At 42.0% G+C, this 18,438-nt stretch overlaps 1 protein-coding gene across 1 annotated transcript in view; it reads right to left on the reverse strand.

The window, feature by feature from the left end:
- ZNF80 (zinc finger protein 80) overlaps positions 1-16,491 on the reverse strand; it is an 18,424-nt gene extending 1,933 nt beyond the window's left edge. Inside the window, 4 exon segments of the mRNA XM_040485029.1 lie at positions 15,493-15,863; positions 15,865-15,950; positions 15,953-16,127; positions 16,129-16,491. Of these exon segments, the coding sequence (XP_040340963.1) occupies positions 15,493-15,863; positions 15,865-15,950; positions 15,953-16,127; positions 16,129-16,200 (704 nt within the window). The 5' untranslated portion in view covers positions 16,201-16,491.
- Positions 16,492-18,438: the final 1,947 nt, after the last annotated feature.

The following is an 18,438-nucleotide window of genomic DNA, read 5'->3' on the forward strand; positions in this document are numbered from 1 at the left end:
CCTCATCCTGGTTCTTAAGTGTATAAGGCTGGCAGAGTGAGTTCTCAGAGTTGAAAAGTATTTAAAGATTGTAGATCCTGACTGGCCCCTCCTTGGAGATGTGGCCTTTCCTGAGGGGGCTGCATTAGTCACACTACCCCAGTCATGCTTGAGTATGACCGGCAGAGGGTGATTGAACCTAAGGTCAATGGAGCTTCAGATTCAGAACCTCTTCCAAGGCTTGTGTATGAACGAAACTTGATAAGATTCCCAAATTTGAAACATCCTAGAATTTTAGATGACATTACCAGTAACTCCTCACTTGAGAAGCTTGGCGGTGGAATGATATTAAGAATAGCTGCAGATTATTATGTCTGTGTGTGCCAGGCACTCTGCACCAGGTGCTTTCAATGGTTCTGTGCATTCCTTTTTCATTACCCCTATTTTATAATTGAGGAAATTCAGGCACAGAGAGGTGCTTAAGATCACACAGCCAACAGGGTTAAGAATCAGGATTCAAACTCCCACGTTTCTGACCCCAAAGTCCCATGTGTTCTGCATTTGGCTACACTGCCTTTCAGGCAGGGGGAATAGCTAATACCAGGAAGTATGTGTCTAGTAAAGGGGTTTGTATTTATCTGAAGAGTGGGTGTCCAGCTTAGGCTGGCAGCAAGGGGTCCCTACAGAGGTGGGCTTTGGGCGGGCACGGCGGTGAGTGGGAGCAGTTTAAGAGGAGAAGGGGTGGGGGTGGAACACTCTGGAGGGAACTTGAAGAGTCTGACCAGGCCAAGTTCAATCCAGAAGTTACTATTCATGAAACAACAGTGGCATTGCCCTTCTCTCACTGATCAGAGGCCATGGAGCCCTTGGACTTGCCAGTTCTGGAGCAGACAGGCAAGGCTGGGCCGACAGGCAGGAGAGTCAGCAGAGAGCATTTCTCTGTTGGCAGAGATTTGGTATTTGAAGTACAGGTTGGGTAAGTATAGGCATTAAGAATGTACGTTTTCAGAAAAGAGTAAATAAAGGCACACTCACAAGACAGACACACCCCAGTATGCACTCACGTGGGACAAGAGCAGTGCCCCACAGAGAGGAGAATTCCAGAGAGGCCAGAAGGAGACACATTATCTTACCCACAGCAAGCGAGGGGATCTCTCCAATGGTTTCTTAGTGAGGAAGTTTGAAATGTACATGAGAAACCCCTCTTATCTCACTCGTTCAGTGTTGTATATAATTATGCTTAACTAAGCTATGTGTGATTCTCATTATATAATGTAGCTTCATTATCAACATTCCCCTCTTTGCCATCATAAAGTAAAGAATTAAAGATTCACTGAGTAATCTGACAATTAGCAAAATGGAAAATGCACAAGCTCTGTGAGCCGCTTGTTGGAACGTATCTGACAGAACTACTAGCACGGGTACATAAAGAAATATGGACAAAGATATTTATTACAGGACCAGTTGAATAAATTATGGGTCAGTAGACAGTGGATTACTATGTAATCATTAGAAAAGGCTTGAATAGATTTATATTAAGTGAAAAAAAAAAGCAATGTGTAGGATAATCTTATTGTGTAATGTGCAAACACAGTCTTTTTATTATTTTAAAATTGCTGTGTGTTATGTATATATCTATACATGTTTGTGTGAACAATGCAGAAAAAACTCTGGAAGGACTGTGGATACCTTTGAGAGCTGAAGTTAGAAATAAGAAGGAATTTTCAGTTTTTAATTTACACCATTCCCCAGAAGGTAGAAGTAGTGGGTTTGTGGGCGAGTTTTGTTTCCTTTTTGCACTTTTGCAATATTTTTCCAAATTTCCCATAAAGAACCTGTGCTGCTTTGATGATCGAGCTTCATTTCTGCCTGGGAAGCAGCATGGTGTATGTAGTAGCCCCACTGTATGCAGAAGCTGAAGCAAAGCATATGGTTGTGCAGTCAGCACACCTGAGTTCACATTCCCTCTACTGCTGTGCAGTAGATGATGGCTGTGAAGAGATGACTTCACCTCTCCGTGTCACAGTTTGTATCCCATGAGATTGTTGGGAGGGTTCAGTTGAGACCCTTTGTGCAGAGGGTGTGGTCAGGATTTAGGAATGGTTGAGTATGGACTTCCTTGCAGGAAAGATCAAGCTCCAGTGCACAGGTAGACAGGTTGATGTTGAGCCAAGGGCTATGTTTTGCTGTCTCCATCTAAGATCGGAGGGACAGGACCCAACTGGAGGCGAAACAGGCCAGTGAAGAGATGAGAGTAGTGTCAGGACCCTGCTTGGGGTGCTTTTCCTCTCTCAGTAGAGCCACAGGGAAAAGGTCTAGAATAACCCTTCAATTTGAGTCCTTGCCCACCTTACATGTGGTCCAGCGAGGTTTTTCCTTCCTCCTACAGACCTCACTTCTGCCTGATTTTCTGGGACTGACGTCTGAAGGTTTTAGTAGGGGACCTACCCTTACCCTCCTCCACTGGGAGGCAGGGAGAAAGGGAACCTACCCTTTCTGCCAAGTTCTACAATGCCCTTAGCCAATCTGGTCAGGTTGCACCTGTTACCCATTCTTCCCTCAGCTTTCTTCATTTTGAAGCTTGAACAAACCATCAGTCACCAGGAGCTGGGTTCTGCCTATGGAGGAAATTGGTTTCTCAGAATTTACTGTTGGCCTCTAAAATCATGAACACTGAAAATAACTCATGGCCCCATTTGTGGTTCCTTTTCAGATAAATCATAAGCCAGACAAATCTAGTGTGAAAGTCACAGTGGCCAATGTAGATATCAGCATATTTAGGCTCTCTTATTTGACTGATTTGACTGTTTAATGAAACAGGCCTCCAAGTAACTGAAAATGGTCACCTGAAGGCCGTGTAAGGACAACTACACACTGAAAAACACCCGAGCGTGTGGAAGCTCCGTGTCTGAAAGCAACCCTCCCTCTTGGTAGGTGAGAACACAGCTATGTCACTTTGCCTCTTGAGACCTCTTACAGTTCTGAGAATACAGGGGAAGGCACAGATGGCCAAGATGTCTCACAGTCTGGCCCTAGTCATTATTGCCAGCCTCACCTCCTACCAACTTCCCTTCCTGCACTTTGCCCCCTGCCTCCTAAACCATCTCGAGAGACTTGCTCCTCTCTGACACCTAAGACATGTGTCTCTCTCCAAGCCAGCTCACGCTTTCCCATCCATAGTGGTTTGTGTTGCTTCTCTGATTGGCTAATTCCAATGCATTCTGAGCGACCCCATTCAGCTATAATCTGCTCTAAATGTCTTTCTAGAGTCTTCTACCTTGGTGTTTCCTAAGACTTTGTTCATACTTCACTGGTCTCACTGTTTTTTAATTTTGGTAATATTTTGTTTACTTAGTTACTATTTGCTTTTATGATCTATACTTATACTTATTTATCTTATCATAGTGTGTTATATACTTAATCAGTAGCTCTCAAACCTCAGGGGGCAAAAGTATTTACAAGTGGCAGTAGCAACAACAACAATTTATTGAACACCTATAACATGCAGGCCTGGGATTGGTAAAATAGTGGACTACACAATAGACTGGGTCCTAGAATGTATTATATGTTATTGTGTTCCTTCTTCCAGAAGGGACCTCTGATTCCAGAGCTTTACTGTGGAGCCTGGGAATCTGCAGGTACTAATTACAACCCTGGATGATTCTGATATAAGTTGTTGGAGACACACTGTTTAGGTAACAGTGTAGTAAACTTACAGTTTATATGAATGTAATGAATATCATTTACAATATTGCTGTAGAATAAATTTGAATCCAAGTGCCTTGAGCCTGGTGTGTGAGAACTAGCCACTTAGTTAGTGAGCAAAGCTAATTAACCATCTAGGACCCTTATCTCAACGATAGTGTGTTGTGTTTCTCTTCCAGTCTTGGAGTAAATGGTGTAACATTTCCTAAACAAGTATACTAGTGAACCTAATTCTGCAATACTTGGGAAAATGTACTAGGTGCTATAATTGCAGAATAAAGAAAGTGCTATTGGGTAACAGAAGAGGGAGAAATTAATTTTGACTGGGATAATTAATTTATAGCTAGCAGTTGAATGAAATGCCAAAAGCAAACAAACACACACAGGTGTTCAGGATTGTTTTTCTGACACCATTTGCTATTCATTTGTGTGTTGCTTGCTATGAGCAGGAACATGGGTATAACTGGAGATCTGTGAATGCCAATCTTCAAGACAAGGAGCTGCCAAGGAGGGCTTTGATATGGCCAAAGAATTTTATTTTGCATTTCAGAAATCTCATTACAATTATGCCTTAGTAGACAATAGTGAGATATATTGAATTCCAAGCCCACAAAAATCATAACATGGAGGAAAGGCTCTGTAGAGGTTACACAATAACTTACCTTTATGGAATTTTTACATCTCCCAGAGGAAGCATGAAATTATGCAATTTTTATACGATGAATCAATTCCAGAATAGTCTGTTTGTCCAAGTAGCGGACTTTTGGCTTCTCTCTCCCTGTAGTAGTGCTTTGTTGGTTGGTTGAGGATTTCGTCGGAGAACTGGGGAAAGATCCTGGAATTTAGCAAGAAACACCATATTAACATCAGACATGTATGTATTCATTAACAACTTCTGGAACTATTTGTTGAGCACTTACTACGTGCCAAGCATAATGTTAAGTACTATAAGTCAATACCCCACAAAACAGGCCCTGACTTCACTCTCATGTAGACACAATCTAGTGGGAGTTACAGAAAAGTGAAGGGATATGGATTTACATTTGAAGTGATTGGTTAAAGTAGTTTGGTTAAAGTAAAGGGATTGGTTAAAGTAGTGATTGGTTAAAGACATTTTTCATGGCCCAAGAAGTAGGGGTAGGTAACAAGCAGTTCTTTGGGAGAGTCCATAAGCTGGCTCATAGGACAAATAAGGTACAGAGTCCGTAAGTAGGGACACCAAAAAAAGGCAATTAGAAGGAGCAATTTAAGGACTGGCCTCTGGGTGATCATTCCTGGGAATGGTCCTTTAGTCTGATGCCCTTAAAGACTGGCCATGGGTTTGCTGTGTGGCATATTGTCTTAAGGGTGCTGCTCAGGGACTAATGCTCACAGAAGAGAAACCCCCTGGGCCTGGAAAAAGGTCAAGTAGACTGAACAAGCCTGTGCCTGGTGCCCCAGACACTTAACAGTGCACTCGTTGAGCTTTGTATTGGTGGACTGAGCTTCATACAACAGAAACCACTCTAGTGAACTTAAGTAGAAATATTACCAGATACTGCTATTACCAGATATTGGCTCAAAGAGCTAGCTCTAGGATTCTCCTCAAAGAACACTTCCAGGCTTCAAAGTCATACAAACCTCAGCTATAATCCAAGCAGTTGCATTTCTGCTTCAGGAGGCCACTGAATTAAGAGGCTGCTGACTCAGATTGCCTCTGCCTCAGTCCATACCAGCAAATGGATAGGTGCTTTCTGTCTTCCTCTTTTCAAGTTTATTCGGTAAAACTAGAGTTTTTCTGGAATTCTAGCTGCAAGGGAGCCTGGGAAATGTAGTTTTTGGCTTTCTGGACTCTTCAGCATAGGAAGGCACACTAGAAGGAGGTTAGAATAAATTTGGAGTAAGCTAATTACAGTATCTGCTATAGGTATGCATCTCTCCCTGGTCTAATCAGGTACAAGTGGGAGATTCAAATACAACATATCCAACTTCCACCATTTTAATTAATAGGATGAAGGTTTTAGGGATAGAATATTGGATCTCCTGGCCCTGTAGGGTCAGGGATTTGGGTACTTTTTCAAAGGTTGTAGGAGCTGGAGAAGGACAGCCATGAAACTGACAGCCAGGATGTGATGGAAAGGGCCAGGCACAGCCAACAGAGAATACTCTGGAATGCAGTGGGAGATGAGAGAGGAGTAATGGAGGTACATAATTCAGAGGGGTAGCTGAGCCTCAAAGGCCAGAGAAAGCAGTTGAGATTTCAAGAGCAGGAACTCAGGAATGGTTCACTTTGTTATTCTGATTAATTGTTGGAGAAGTCATGATGTTGACCTATTACTGAGTTAATTAGGAGGGCATATGCATACCACCCAGTGTCTTTCCAACACTCCGGTCACTCAGTGGTTGATCTTAGTCTCAAGATTTCCTGAGAGACGCAGATCACTCAATCTGATTACCTCACTGAGCAGCTTTCCTTCTGGGATAGGCTTTGTCTTCCCCAGTGGGACTGGGTCATGAGATTCACCTGCAGACCCAGATCCTGAGCCAACTGTGACAGAGGCAGGAGGTGAGAGAATTCCAGCCTCATCATTCAGGAGGATTCAAAGAGAAAACTAGATGCCAACAGACCTGGTATGTGGACCACTATGAGTTCATTCCCTTTATTCACTTAACATTGAGCCCCTGTTATGCACCAGACACATGCACACTCTGCAGGGTGATCTAATGCAAGCAAGATGAGTCAGACACCATTAGGTGGAGAAGTGATGGAACAGCATATCATGCAAGAGAAAATAGGATGTGCATAAGCCTTGTGGCTGAAATGGAAGTAATGAAAGTCAGCATGGCTGGAGAGATGGGCAGGGGCTGGACAGTGAAGGCTTTATTGACTCCATTAGAGACTTGTGTTTTCTCCTAAGAGTATAGGGAAGCCATTGAAAAAGGTGTTAGGTGGGAAGATGGACATTAGATCACACTTTATCATCAGTCCCATGCTTGCTTTCTTGAAGGATTGATAAGATGGGGAAAGGCTAAAGTAGGTACAGGGAGATCAGGTAGGAAGCTCTGCAGTAGTAGTGAAGGTAAGAAATGATAATCACACAGAGGGGGGTAGTGCTAAGGAGGAAGAAATTTACAGGAGGAAGAAGGCAATGTAAGAAATGAACAGTTTTGTTCTTTTCTCTCTAGTCACTTCAAACACTATTTTCATTTTTTTATAAAAAATTTTAAAATGTTTTATTCATTTTTTTGAGAGAGAGAGAGAGAGAGAGAGAGAGAAAGACAGAGCATGAGTCAGGGAGGGGCAGAGAGAGAGAGAGAGGAAGACACAGAACTTGAAGCAGGCTCCAGGCTCTGAGCTGTCAGCACGGAGCCCAACGTGGGGCTTGAGTTCACAAACCGTGAGATTATGACCTGAGCCAAAGTCGGATGCCTAGCCAGCTGAGCCACCCAGGAGACCCTATTTTCATTTTTAGACTTGTTTTTTATTCTCATATTTATCTTTCTAACTTTTATACTAGCATAAGAAAATCAAAGGGAATAGATCTATTTAGGAAAAGTCACATCACAATATGGATATGCTTGCATATAACACATGCCAAAGATTCTGAAGTGGTATATAGTCTGTATTATATATAGTGCCATGGTTAAGAGCATAGATTTTGCAGAGTAATAGTGATGTGACCCCTGATGAGCTATTTCACCTTTCTGGGCTTCAGATTCAGTGTCTACAAAATGAGGATTGATAGTACCAAACTCGGTGGCTGCTCTGAGAATTAGATGAGACAATCCCTATAAAGCCATTAGCATAGGTCCTGGCATAATGAAAATGCTTGATGAATGTTAACTTGTGTTGTTCTTCATAGATATTATCTGACCATGCTCTACACAGTTGGTTGATGGTCCTGTGGGCCTTCAGAGCCACTGTGGAGCAATGTGTAAGCAATTATTGCAAGGACCCTAAAAAAGGTTATTCTTTAATTCTGCCTTTTTCCCCTAAAGCGAGGTTCTGTCTCTGGGACTGCAGAACTTGTTGGAGAAGGATTTCATGGCAAGGAGGGTGGGGAGGAGGGAGGAGAAAGGATTGGTGAGGGGGAAGACTGTGAAGTGGGACACAGGATTTCTGCTCCCGTTGGGTAATGTTGGTAATAGTTTTATTGTGGCTCATTTGTTGAAAAGCTCTCATTTGTTTTTTATTCCTCATTCATTGAACTTTCACAGTGTGCCAAGCACTGATACAGGTATTGGGAATACTGTCATGAACAAAGTCTCAGCTTCTATGGAGCTTACATTTTGGTGAGGTTATCTTTTTTGTCAGCAATTTTATCTTCCTGGAAGTCTTAGTTGGCCCTCACTTCTTCCTCCATGATAGGAATGAAAGGATCCAGTGGAACACACTGCCTATTCTAGATCCATATTGAAAAGAGTTTTATTGTGTGGAGTTTGGTGTTTACGCTTCCTATGGAAATTCAGTTTGTCTTCTGTAAGGAAGGGGAACAATAGAGAAGTTAATCACTCCAAAGAACCATCCTCCTATCAGTCTTCAAAATATCCATGTTGTCAGAGATGAAGAAAATGAGGCTGAGAGCTTAAGTGATTTTCCCAAGTGGAGGTGGGATTCAAGATTTGGATTTTACAATCCCATGCTTGATTTCTGTTTTCCACAAACTGGGAGTTATTTGCTCAACTGTAAACAAATAAATTGAATGGCATTAGCCCAGTTGACAGTTGGCTTGATGTTGGTGGTTAGAGTTTCCAGTTAATAGATTTTACAGTGAATACACTTTCAGATAGAGTAGTCTTCTTGGCATATGACAGAGCTTAGTGGTTCCCAAATGCTGAGTCTACGGACCAATGTCTATGATAGAGTCATCACCAATCTCAACAAAATGCGAAATAAATTTAAGTTAAAGGCTGTTCTTCTCATAATGTCTTTTCAACTTTTTGTTATGAGATGATGATGAAAGTAAGAGGTAGTTAGGCATTTGTTTGTTTTCAAATTGCTATTTTACAAAATAAAAAGTTGGCAAGCCTATGTCTTGCAATTCTTTCTTTGTTACAGTTTACTGCTGGGTAAATTCAAAAGGTCGGGGAAAACTCATACAGCCAATGAAATGAAAAAATAGAAGTTCTGTTTCTAGAAATATGGAATACTAGGTGTTAAAAAAAAGATCCTCCTGGTGCAAAACACCTAAAAATGAAGTAAAATTGGAAAAATTAGATATAAAAAAATGCATAGTTGTATTGGCAAGAAAGGAAAATTCTTAGAGGCCAGAAATGACAAGAAGGCACAAATCAGAGAAAACTACACCTGGGAGAGACAAGACAAATCTCGAGGTGTGAACAATGTGGGAAATAGGATCTAAGACTTTTGCCTAAAGCTAGTGCTCCCCAATGGTCATATCCTTGGTGAAAAGAGGAAGTAAGAAAAAAAAGTGCCCCTCAAAGGAAGCCCAGTGTACAACTGCCTGTCTTACCCTTGGGATGCTAGGAAGGATGAATTTCTCCTAAGAAATTCATAGGCATGAGTCATTCTCATAGGATTTAACACTAGAATTCCCATTACTAATATGAGCTGAAAAATCCCAAGCTGAGAATCCAAAATAGTCTGAGTTGGGTAGTCTCTCTCCAGGTACCTGATGGAAGCAGGTAAATTTTCTCTGAAGGCGTGCTTCTTGATTTCGGCCTTAAAGAATTCCTACAGATATAATTCCAATTAACATTAGCTCAAAATTAAAAACCACAAAATATATGAAGAAATAAGATGTCATGGCTAGCAATCAAGAGAAATATCAAGAAACAAAACAGAACTTTAAAAATTTCAGATATTAGAAATGTTGGATACAAAATATAAAAGAGGTATTAAAGTATAAGAAATTACCAGGTCTATCTATCTATCTATCTATCTATCTATATCTATATATCTATATCTGTATCTATATCTATATCTATATCTATATCTATATCTATATCTATATCTACGTATAGATATAGATATATATTTAAAAAATTTTTCGGGGCGCCTGGGTGGCGCAGTCGGTTAAGCGTCCGACTTCAGCCAGGTCACGATCTCACGGTCCGTGAGTTTGAGCCCCGCGTCAGGCTCTGGGCTGATGGCTCAGAGCCTGGAGCCTGTTTCCGATTCTGTGTCTCCCTCTCTCTCTGCCCCTCCCCCGTTCATGCTCTGTGTCTCTCTGTCCCAAAAATAAATAAAGGTTGAAAAAAAAATTAAAAAAAATTTTTTTCATGTTTATTCACTTTTGAGAGACACAGCTCAAGTGGGGGTGGGGCAGAGAGAGAGGGAGACACAGAATCCAAAGCAGTCTCCAGGCTCTGAGCTGTCAGCACAGAGCCCGATGTGGGGCTCGAATCCACAAACTGTGAGATCATGACCTGAGCCAAAGTCAGTTGCTTAACTGACTGAGCCCCCCCAGGTGCCCCCCCAGGTATATTTTTTAAAAAGAACCAATTAGAACTTGTATAAGTGAAAAATAAAACCACTGACATTTAGAAGTTTCACTTACACAGGTGGAAAGAGAGTTAGTGAACTGGAAGATAGATATGAAATAATTACTCTGAAAGCATAGAAGAACCAGGTTGCAAATATGGGAGATAGATTAAGAGAAATTAAAGATAAAGTCAGAAGGTGCAATATACATCTAAGTAGAATTACAGGAAGAAATAATAGAGATAATGAGAGAGATGCATACCCAAAGTTATAATGAAGGGAAAACTTCCAGAACTGATGAAATAGAAGAAACCTTAAATTTGAAAATCCTTATGAATACCAAGCATGATAAATTAGAAAGCCACACCTAGGGGCCCCTGGGTGGCTCAGTCGGTTGAGCGTCCTATTTCAGCTCAGGTCATGATCTCACAATTCGTGAGTTCGAGCCCCACGTCGGGCTGTCTGCTGACAGCTCAGAGCCTGGAGCCTGCTTCAGATTCTGTGTCTCCCTCTCTCTCTGCTCTTCCCCTGCTCACATGCTGTCTCTCTCTCAAAAATAAAGATTAAAAAAAAAAAAAAAAAAGAAAGCCACACCTAGACACACTGTATTGAAGTTATAGAATATAAAGATAAACAGACCTTGGAAAAGCTACAGAGAAAAGAAAAATAAGCTATGAAGGAATGATAAGAAGTTGATAGCTGACTTCTCAAAAGCATCTATCGAAATTAAAGGAGAGATACACATTCACAATCCTTCATTGAAAAATAGGTAACAAGCCACATGTAATATCTAAAGAATTATATCCTCAAAAGGCTTACATTGTAGTAGCATTATGAAAACACCTTTTTAACCATAACTAGAATGAATTGGCCCACAAACTTGAAATACAGAATTTTTCCCCTATATTTTTAGCCAGCCATTTGATCACTCATGTGTCCCACCTGCTTTATTTTCAGGAAGCTCAGTGTCTTCTTTCGAGAGTTACCATGCCCCTTAAATTGAATTGTCTAAGAACACTGGATACTTACTCCAAAGTGTATTAGTCCTCTTCTAATGCCAGATGTAGAGGGAAATGGATTTGGTCAGTTTATACCACCCAGTGCAGTTACTTTTTCACTGATGTATGTATTGTAGTTGGATTTGGCCTTGAAAAATTCCATGGATATTTGTCCATTGCAAAGACATTTTGATGAGTTCAGATCATTGTTTGATCAGTTTAACTTATAACTTTCTTGAGTAGCAATCATAACCTCCCAGAGAGCAGTGGGTCACATTGACTACTACCACCATTTTCAGATGGAAAATTACTGTACTTATTTCCCAGAGTGGTCACCTGCCTTCTCAGAGTGGAGGCAGAGTTTTAAAACCATAGGAAACACCAAAAGTCTTATATTCATCTTTCCCAGGGCAATGACACCTGCTTAGTCTATACTTATATGACCAGGGGGACTACTCAGTGACCCTCACAGGATCTTCTCCAGGGGATCATTTCTCTTCTTCTATAGACTGAATGTTTGTGTCCTCTCAAAATTCATGTTGAACTCTAAGCTCCAGTGTGATAGGATTTGGAAGCGAGGACTTTTGGAGGTAATTAGGTCACGAGAGCAGAAGCCTCATGAATGGGATTGATACCCTTGTAAAAGAGACCCAGGAGAGCTCCCTTGTTCCTTCCACCATGTAAGGACACGGTGAGAAGACAGTTGTCTATGAACCAGGGAGTGGTTCTCACCAGACACCCAATCTGCTGGGGCTTTGATCTTGGACTTGGCCCGCCTCCATAACTGTGAGAAATAAAATTCTGTTGTTTATAAGCCACTCAGTTTATAGTATTTTGTTATAGCAACCTGGACTAAGACATTCTTCTAAGCTACAAGGTCTTTTCACTTCTCATTCACAGCCCACTTTCAGCAACTGATCCCAAATGGGCAGAATCTACTTATATCATGACACAGCTGCCAACTTCTCTTGCTAAAGGAGAACAAAACTCACAGAATCCATTTCTCATGGGGCAACTCTATGAGGCAGACTACTATAGCTGAAATGCCTGAACATACGTTTACCTGTGGGTAACAGGTATGCTTGTGTGAAAATCTCATTCCTTGCTTATTTCTAAATAGGGAAAGTATTTCTGATGGTATATGATTGCCAGTGAATGATGTGAACAAATATTCACATATATTGTGAGGGAGGGTGCAGGCAAATCTGAAGGTATAATCAGTAGATATCAAACTTGTTTTCCTTTCCAGAAAATAGGTCTGATTGCTTGGCATGAATATTACATTGGAAAGAGGCAGAAGTACTTCATTTCTTCATTCAGAACGCAAACATGTATCATGAGGTCTGAAAGTAAATCCAGTATACCTAACCACATTCATTCTGCGGCAAATATCTAGAAATCAGCTGTGGCCTGCACACGTGTATTTATGTTTGTGTGTATGTGTGTGTGTACACAGATACATTGATTAATAGCAACGAGTACTTTCCTTGTGATCAAATCCAAGGAGATTAAAAACTTGACATCTAGTACCTAACCAGTTGCAAAAGGGTATTTATAAGTTACTAGGATTTCAAAGGAAATGAATGTTCGTTGAAGACTAGCCTATGCTGAGCTCTCTTTTATGTGTTATTCTACATATATGTTAGCTCAATGTTTTTAAGCTACCTTATCATTTATTAAATGTGGTCAAGTAACTTTGGATCCTTGATCTCAGGTTTTTAAAGGCATAATAAAAATCCTGTAAAATTCAGGCCTTATAAGATATAATAGGAGGCATTTTTACTCCAAGGTGCTATTTTTATTAAAATATTGGAATCAATTATTACAAAACAATATGTGATGCTCATTTAAGAACTTGCAAACAATATTTCAGTAAATAAAGTAAAAACTGAAAGTTCCCTACACCCCTGATGGATTCCACTTCCCACTGAGAGCCACTGGTAATAGCATTACATTTCTCCCTCCTGATCTAGTTTTATTTCCTGCATCATGCTCTTTTACTTAACACTGTATCTGGGAGATATGTTAACCTCAGTACTAACAGAGATAGATTGTCCTTCCATAGTACTTCATAGAACAAATATACTATAATTATTTCTTTACTGATACACACTTAGGCTGTTTTCAATGTTTCATTTATAAAAACAAATTTATAGCAATTATTTTTATACACATATCTCTGTACATTTGTCAGAATATTTCTCTTGAGTAGATTTCTAGAAATTGAATTAATATGTCAAAGGACCTATATATTTATATTTAATGAATATATTGTATTCATTAAAGTTTAAAAAAAATTTTCCTTAAAGTTAGCTAGATTTTCTTTAGTTTGTTTTAGCTCCAATTTAACCTCTAGAAAACTGCTGACATGGTTTTGGAGAAGCCCCTCACAGAGGACTAAAGATGCTGAGAAAATGTGAGGGAAAGACTTTAGGCTCACCTGCTAAAGTCACACAGCTCCAGGACCATCCCTGTGTCCCTGACAAAATGAATCAAAGCAAGTAGACAGAAGTTAAGAAAAACTGAGAGTGCTGGGTGTTCAAAACCAAAGATTTAGAAAAAAAATACCTTAGAGGATCCTGGCTAGCTCAGTCAGTTAAGCATCTGACTCTTGATTTTAGCTCAGGGCATGATCTCACAGTTTGTGGGATTGAGCCCTATTTTCGGTTCCGTGCTAGGCATGGAGCCTGTTTGGGATTCTCTCTCTCTCTCTCCCTTTCTCTCTGCCTCTCCCCTACTCACTTTCTTTCACTCTCTAATAAATAAATAAATAAACATTTAAAAAACTAAAATCTTAAATAGTCTCTCTTTTTTTAAAAAAGTATTTATTTTTGAGAGTGAGAGAGAGAGACAGAGTGCAAGTGAGGGAGGGGCAGAAAGAAAGGGAGACACAGAATCCGAAGCAGGCTCCAGGCTCTGAGCTGTCAGCACAGAGCCTGACATGTGGCTCAAACCCATGAACTATGAGATCATGACCAGAGCTGAAGTCAGATGCTTAACTGACTGAGTCGCCCAGGTGCCCCTCTTTTTTTTTTTTTTTTTAAGTAAGCTTCATGCCCAGTGTGGGGGCCAATATGGGGCTTAAACTCATGACCCAAAGATCAAGACCTGAGCTGAGATCAAGAGTCTGGCACTTAACCAACGGAGCCACCTAGTCACCCCCAAATCATCTAAATCTTAAATGATGCAGGAAGTTTCACAGGCAGTTGAATACGTAGATCCTTATCTCCTTAATTATAAAATAATCTTATGTGGCACTATTTTAAATATTCTAACTTTTTACAAATTTCAAGTATTTCATGACTTAAGCCTTCATATTGCTCACAAAGACTTATGCTCATCAAGACTAGAGGCAGCGTTTTGGAATAAAGAGTGCATTCAACAAATCCTTATAGAGCGACTCTCAACTGTCCAACTCTCCTGTCACTAGCTGTAAGTGAATATGTAGATAAAGGACAAATAAAGGGCCAGGCCCTGTTAGCTTTCAGATATCCCCAAGGAAAGAAATGTATGCACATTTCCTTGGGCGTGGCTTTCAGAGAAGTATGAGAGAAGCCGTGCACTCGTTTGTTTTTGTTTTCTCTCCTGCTTCCTCCCTTCTCCTTGCTCTTTTTTGTTTGTTTGTTTATTATTTTGAGAGAGAGTGAGAGCATGAGCAGGGGAGGGGGAGAGAGAAAGAGAGAGAAGGAGAGAGAGAGAATGCAGGAGCAGTAGAGGGAGAGGGAGAGAGAGAGAATCCCAAGTAGTCTCCACACTGTCAGCATGGAGCCCGACACAAGGCTTGAACTCACAAAATGTGAGATGATGAGCTGAGCCAAAACCAAGAGTCAGACCCTTAACCGACTCAGCCACCCAGGCGACCCCTTTCTCCTTGTTTTTTGAAGTAATCTTGAAATGGGCTCAGTGACACCTATGGAGAGAAGTGTGACTGACCTTTCTTCTAAGTGCCCTACAACCAAGAGGTCTTTCTCCCGCATGAATATTCAGATGTCAAGTAAGAGGTTTTCTGTGACCAAGTGATTTTCCATAGTAGTTAGATTCAAAAGTCCTTTTCCCTGTATAAGTTCTTGGATGTTGACTGAGGTAGGCACGTGCAAAGGCCCTCCCACATATCTTAATGCTCAAGGAGTTTCTCTCCAACATGAATCCTTCAATGCTGAGTGAGCAGTGAGCAGCAGCTTCAGGCTTTCCTGTATTCACTGCATTCAGAGAGTCACCCCAGCATCACTCCTTGGGTGTCAAGGGAAGGAAAAGCTGTTACAAAGGGCCTTCTCACACTATTTGTACTCAGCGTTTTCTTTCTCTAGGGCGGATCCTCATGTGCCTCCTTTTGCATGTGGACTAAAAGGAGGAGGGTAGGCAAAGGCTTTTCCACATTCACTGCACTCATAGGGCTTCTCTCCAGTGTGACTCCTGATGTGTTGAGTGAGGGAGACACTGTAGTAAAAACCTTTCCCACAGTCTTTACACTCATAAGGCTTTTGTGCATTGTGGGTCATGCCATGTCCAATAAAAACAGAGTGGTAGATGAAGGTCTTTCCACATTCGCTGCACGTGTAGGGCTTCTGTCTGGTGTGAATCCTCTTGTATTGAGTGAAAGCAGAGTTGTGGTGAAAGGCATTCCCACATTCGTTGCACCCGGAGGCTGGGTCATGCTACGCGGGACAAAAACAGTGATAGTTGAAGGTCTTTCTACGTTCACTGCACTTATAGGGCTTCTTGCCAGGGTGGATCTGCTGGTGATACATGAGGTGTGTACATGGATGTTGTCAGCATGGGGCTAACAACCTTTCCACACTCGATGTACTTATTGGACATCTCTCTAGTGTGAATCCTCATTTGTCAAAGTCTACCTTTTCATGAAAGGCTTTCCCACACTTGTGGCATTCTTAAGGTTTCACTCCAGTGTGAATGCACTGATGTCAGACAAGGAGGCAATTCTTGTTAAATGCTTTCCTGCAGTCTTTGCATTTGTTTAGGATCTACTCTGCATGAACCAAAGTGCCTTTACATGGTCCCATGTGAGTCACAGTCATGGAAAGCATCTCCTGCAGTGTCTTGCTTCTGTAAAACACTTGAGTGCAGACTCTTCATCTGTCCCCAGCCACTTGTATTCAAGGCTCATCTTCTCCAGGAGGGCCTCCTTGTGGGAGACTGTAACTGGTCTCAAGTACCCTTCCTGCATTTCCAACAACCATTCCTGATCTCTGGCTTGCCTCAACCTGCAGGACCTTCTGGTGTCCTGAGTGAGTCTTGAAGCAAGTCCTTCTGAGACAAAGCTGGCTACTCTTGGGTTTAACCTGTCACCTGGACAGGTGCTTCAGTAAAGACCTCTCTCTCTGTCTCTTACCAGTGCCTCAGCTGTTAGGTCAACTCTGATTTGGGAACTGCATGCTCCAGTGAGACCGGGGGTCTGCAGGTCTCCACACGCACTCCCCAGAATGGGGTCCTCTGGGCCTGGTCCAGTTGCCCTCACTCCTTCCAAGTGAAGGTCATGGACGGGTCCAAACACTGCCTCCTGGAACGCTGTGCACAAAAGGCGCACGCAACACTGCTTCCACCTGCACAGAGCTTGCCTGAGACTACGGATACCAGAGCACACAGTGCCCAGCTGCTGCGGCAGAACTACAAGTCCCAGAGGCCTTTAGTTTAAGTTTTTTATTTTTGGGAATTGAACCTTCAGTTACCCTGCAACAAAGTTCATACGTGTGTGGTAGGAAGTACACTCCAGTTGTGTCAGGGAGAACTTCTAAACATGTACTCAAATATGCATGTGACCATGCTGCAAGGAATTTTGTCATGCGGGGTGTGGGGCGTGTCCTACTTGCCGCTTTATTCTCCGTACTGACCCACATAAAATTGTACACAGGGGCTGGGTATGAAAGTCAGTCCAGTCCAGATACTGAGTGTTGGGGAAGGCAAGATGTCTTTTTTTTTTTTTTTAATTTTTTTTTGAACGTTTATTTATTTTGGGGACAGAGAGAGACAGAGCATGAACGGGGGAGGGTCAGAGAGAGAGGGAGACACAGAATCTGAAACAGGCTCCAGGCTCCGAGCCATCAGCCCAGAGCCTGACACGGGGCTCGAACTCACGGACCGCGAGATCATGACCTGGCTGAAGTCGGATGCTTAACCGACTGCGCCACCCAGGCGCCCCTCAAGATGTCTTTTATGGTGTGTATGGTTCTGTCTTTAGTAAAACTGCTTTGAAAAAGTGTGGCCTTGCTTCCTACCAGTCTTTCCAAGGAGAAGCTTTTCCATGTGTGCCTCAGGAGACATGTACAAGAATGTTCAGGACAGTAAACATCTGGAGGGAGTCCTGGAAAGAGGGTAGATGAATGCCTTCTCCACAGAATGGAACATTTCCTCAACCGTCTGACAGTGCTCTAGCCTAGGCTGTAGCAGGGGACTGGAAGCATCACAGTTGACATTGCAGAACCTGGGAAAGTTAGGGCCCAGCAGTGCCAAGTCCCTCTGGAGCTGTTGAGGAGCAGAGGCCATCATGGGGAGCGTGGGGAGAGAGTTTGAGCATGACCCTGAGCCACTGCCCTCCCCTGTCCAAGCTGGAACTAGTTATGACCACGAAGAGCAGATCTTGGGACTAGAGAAGGAGAGGCTAATTTGAAGGTTCTGGTAGGCACTGGAAAGAACACTGGTGGTCACTGACACTCTGGATGTTGGGACCTCCACCTGTCATTGCTCTTCTTGAAGTTGTTTGGAATGGTCATCTCTGATAGTATGACCAGCTCAAGAGGAGAGAGCTAAAGATGCTGCCATTACAGGACTCCCAGTGAAATGGCTTGACAGGGTGACTTTCAGCCAATACTTAAACTTTGTTTTATTCTTCTGTCTTCTGTGCTGGCCAAAACCTCCTGTAGATGGAATGTTGAAGAGAAGGGGCGATAGCAAGTGCTCTTTTTATTTCCCTGATGTTAAAAAAATCTAGTATTTCATAATTGAGATTATGTTTAGTATAGATTTTTGTTGACATTACCTGCTTGATCACTTTCATAACATTTGTAAATATTAGGGCCAGAGAAATGAAAGACTAGACAAACATATCACCTGGGAAGATCCAACAGAGTTTTCTCATCCATGGGACTTATTGGAAGTCATGCAGTGAGGATACAAGGCAGAGAGGTAGCTGTGTTTTCTCAATATTGGACTCTCTCCAGAATAAGAGGCAATAGTGGATGGCCATGACTATGGCTGGCAGCTATGCATGAGATAATCTGAATAGGTGCTGGACTGTCTTGGCCAGGACAGGTGCCCCCATCAGCCTCAGGATGCTACACATTTGAGAAAAAATTTTCTCCAGCAGTGGTTCTCCAA

This window comes from Herpailurus yagouaroundi, unplaced genomic scaffold, assembly GCF_014898765.1.
Source record: "Herpailurus yagouaroundi ecotype Mexico unplaced genomic scaffold, PumYag 162, whole genome shotgun sequence".
Taxonomy (NCBI): domain Eukaryota; kingdom Metazoa; phylum Chordata; class Mammalia; order Carnivora; family Felidae; genus Herpailurus; species Herpailurus yagouaroundi.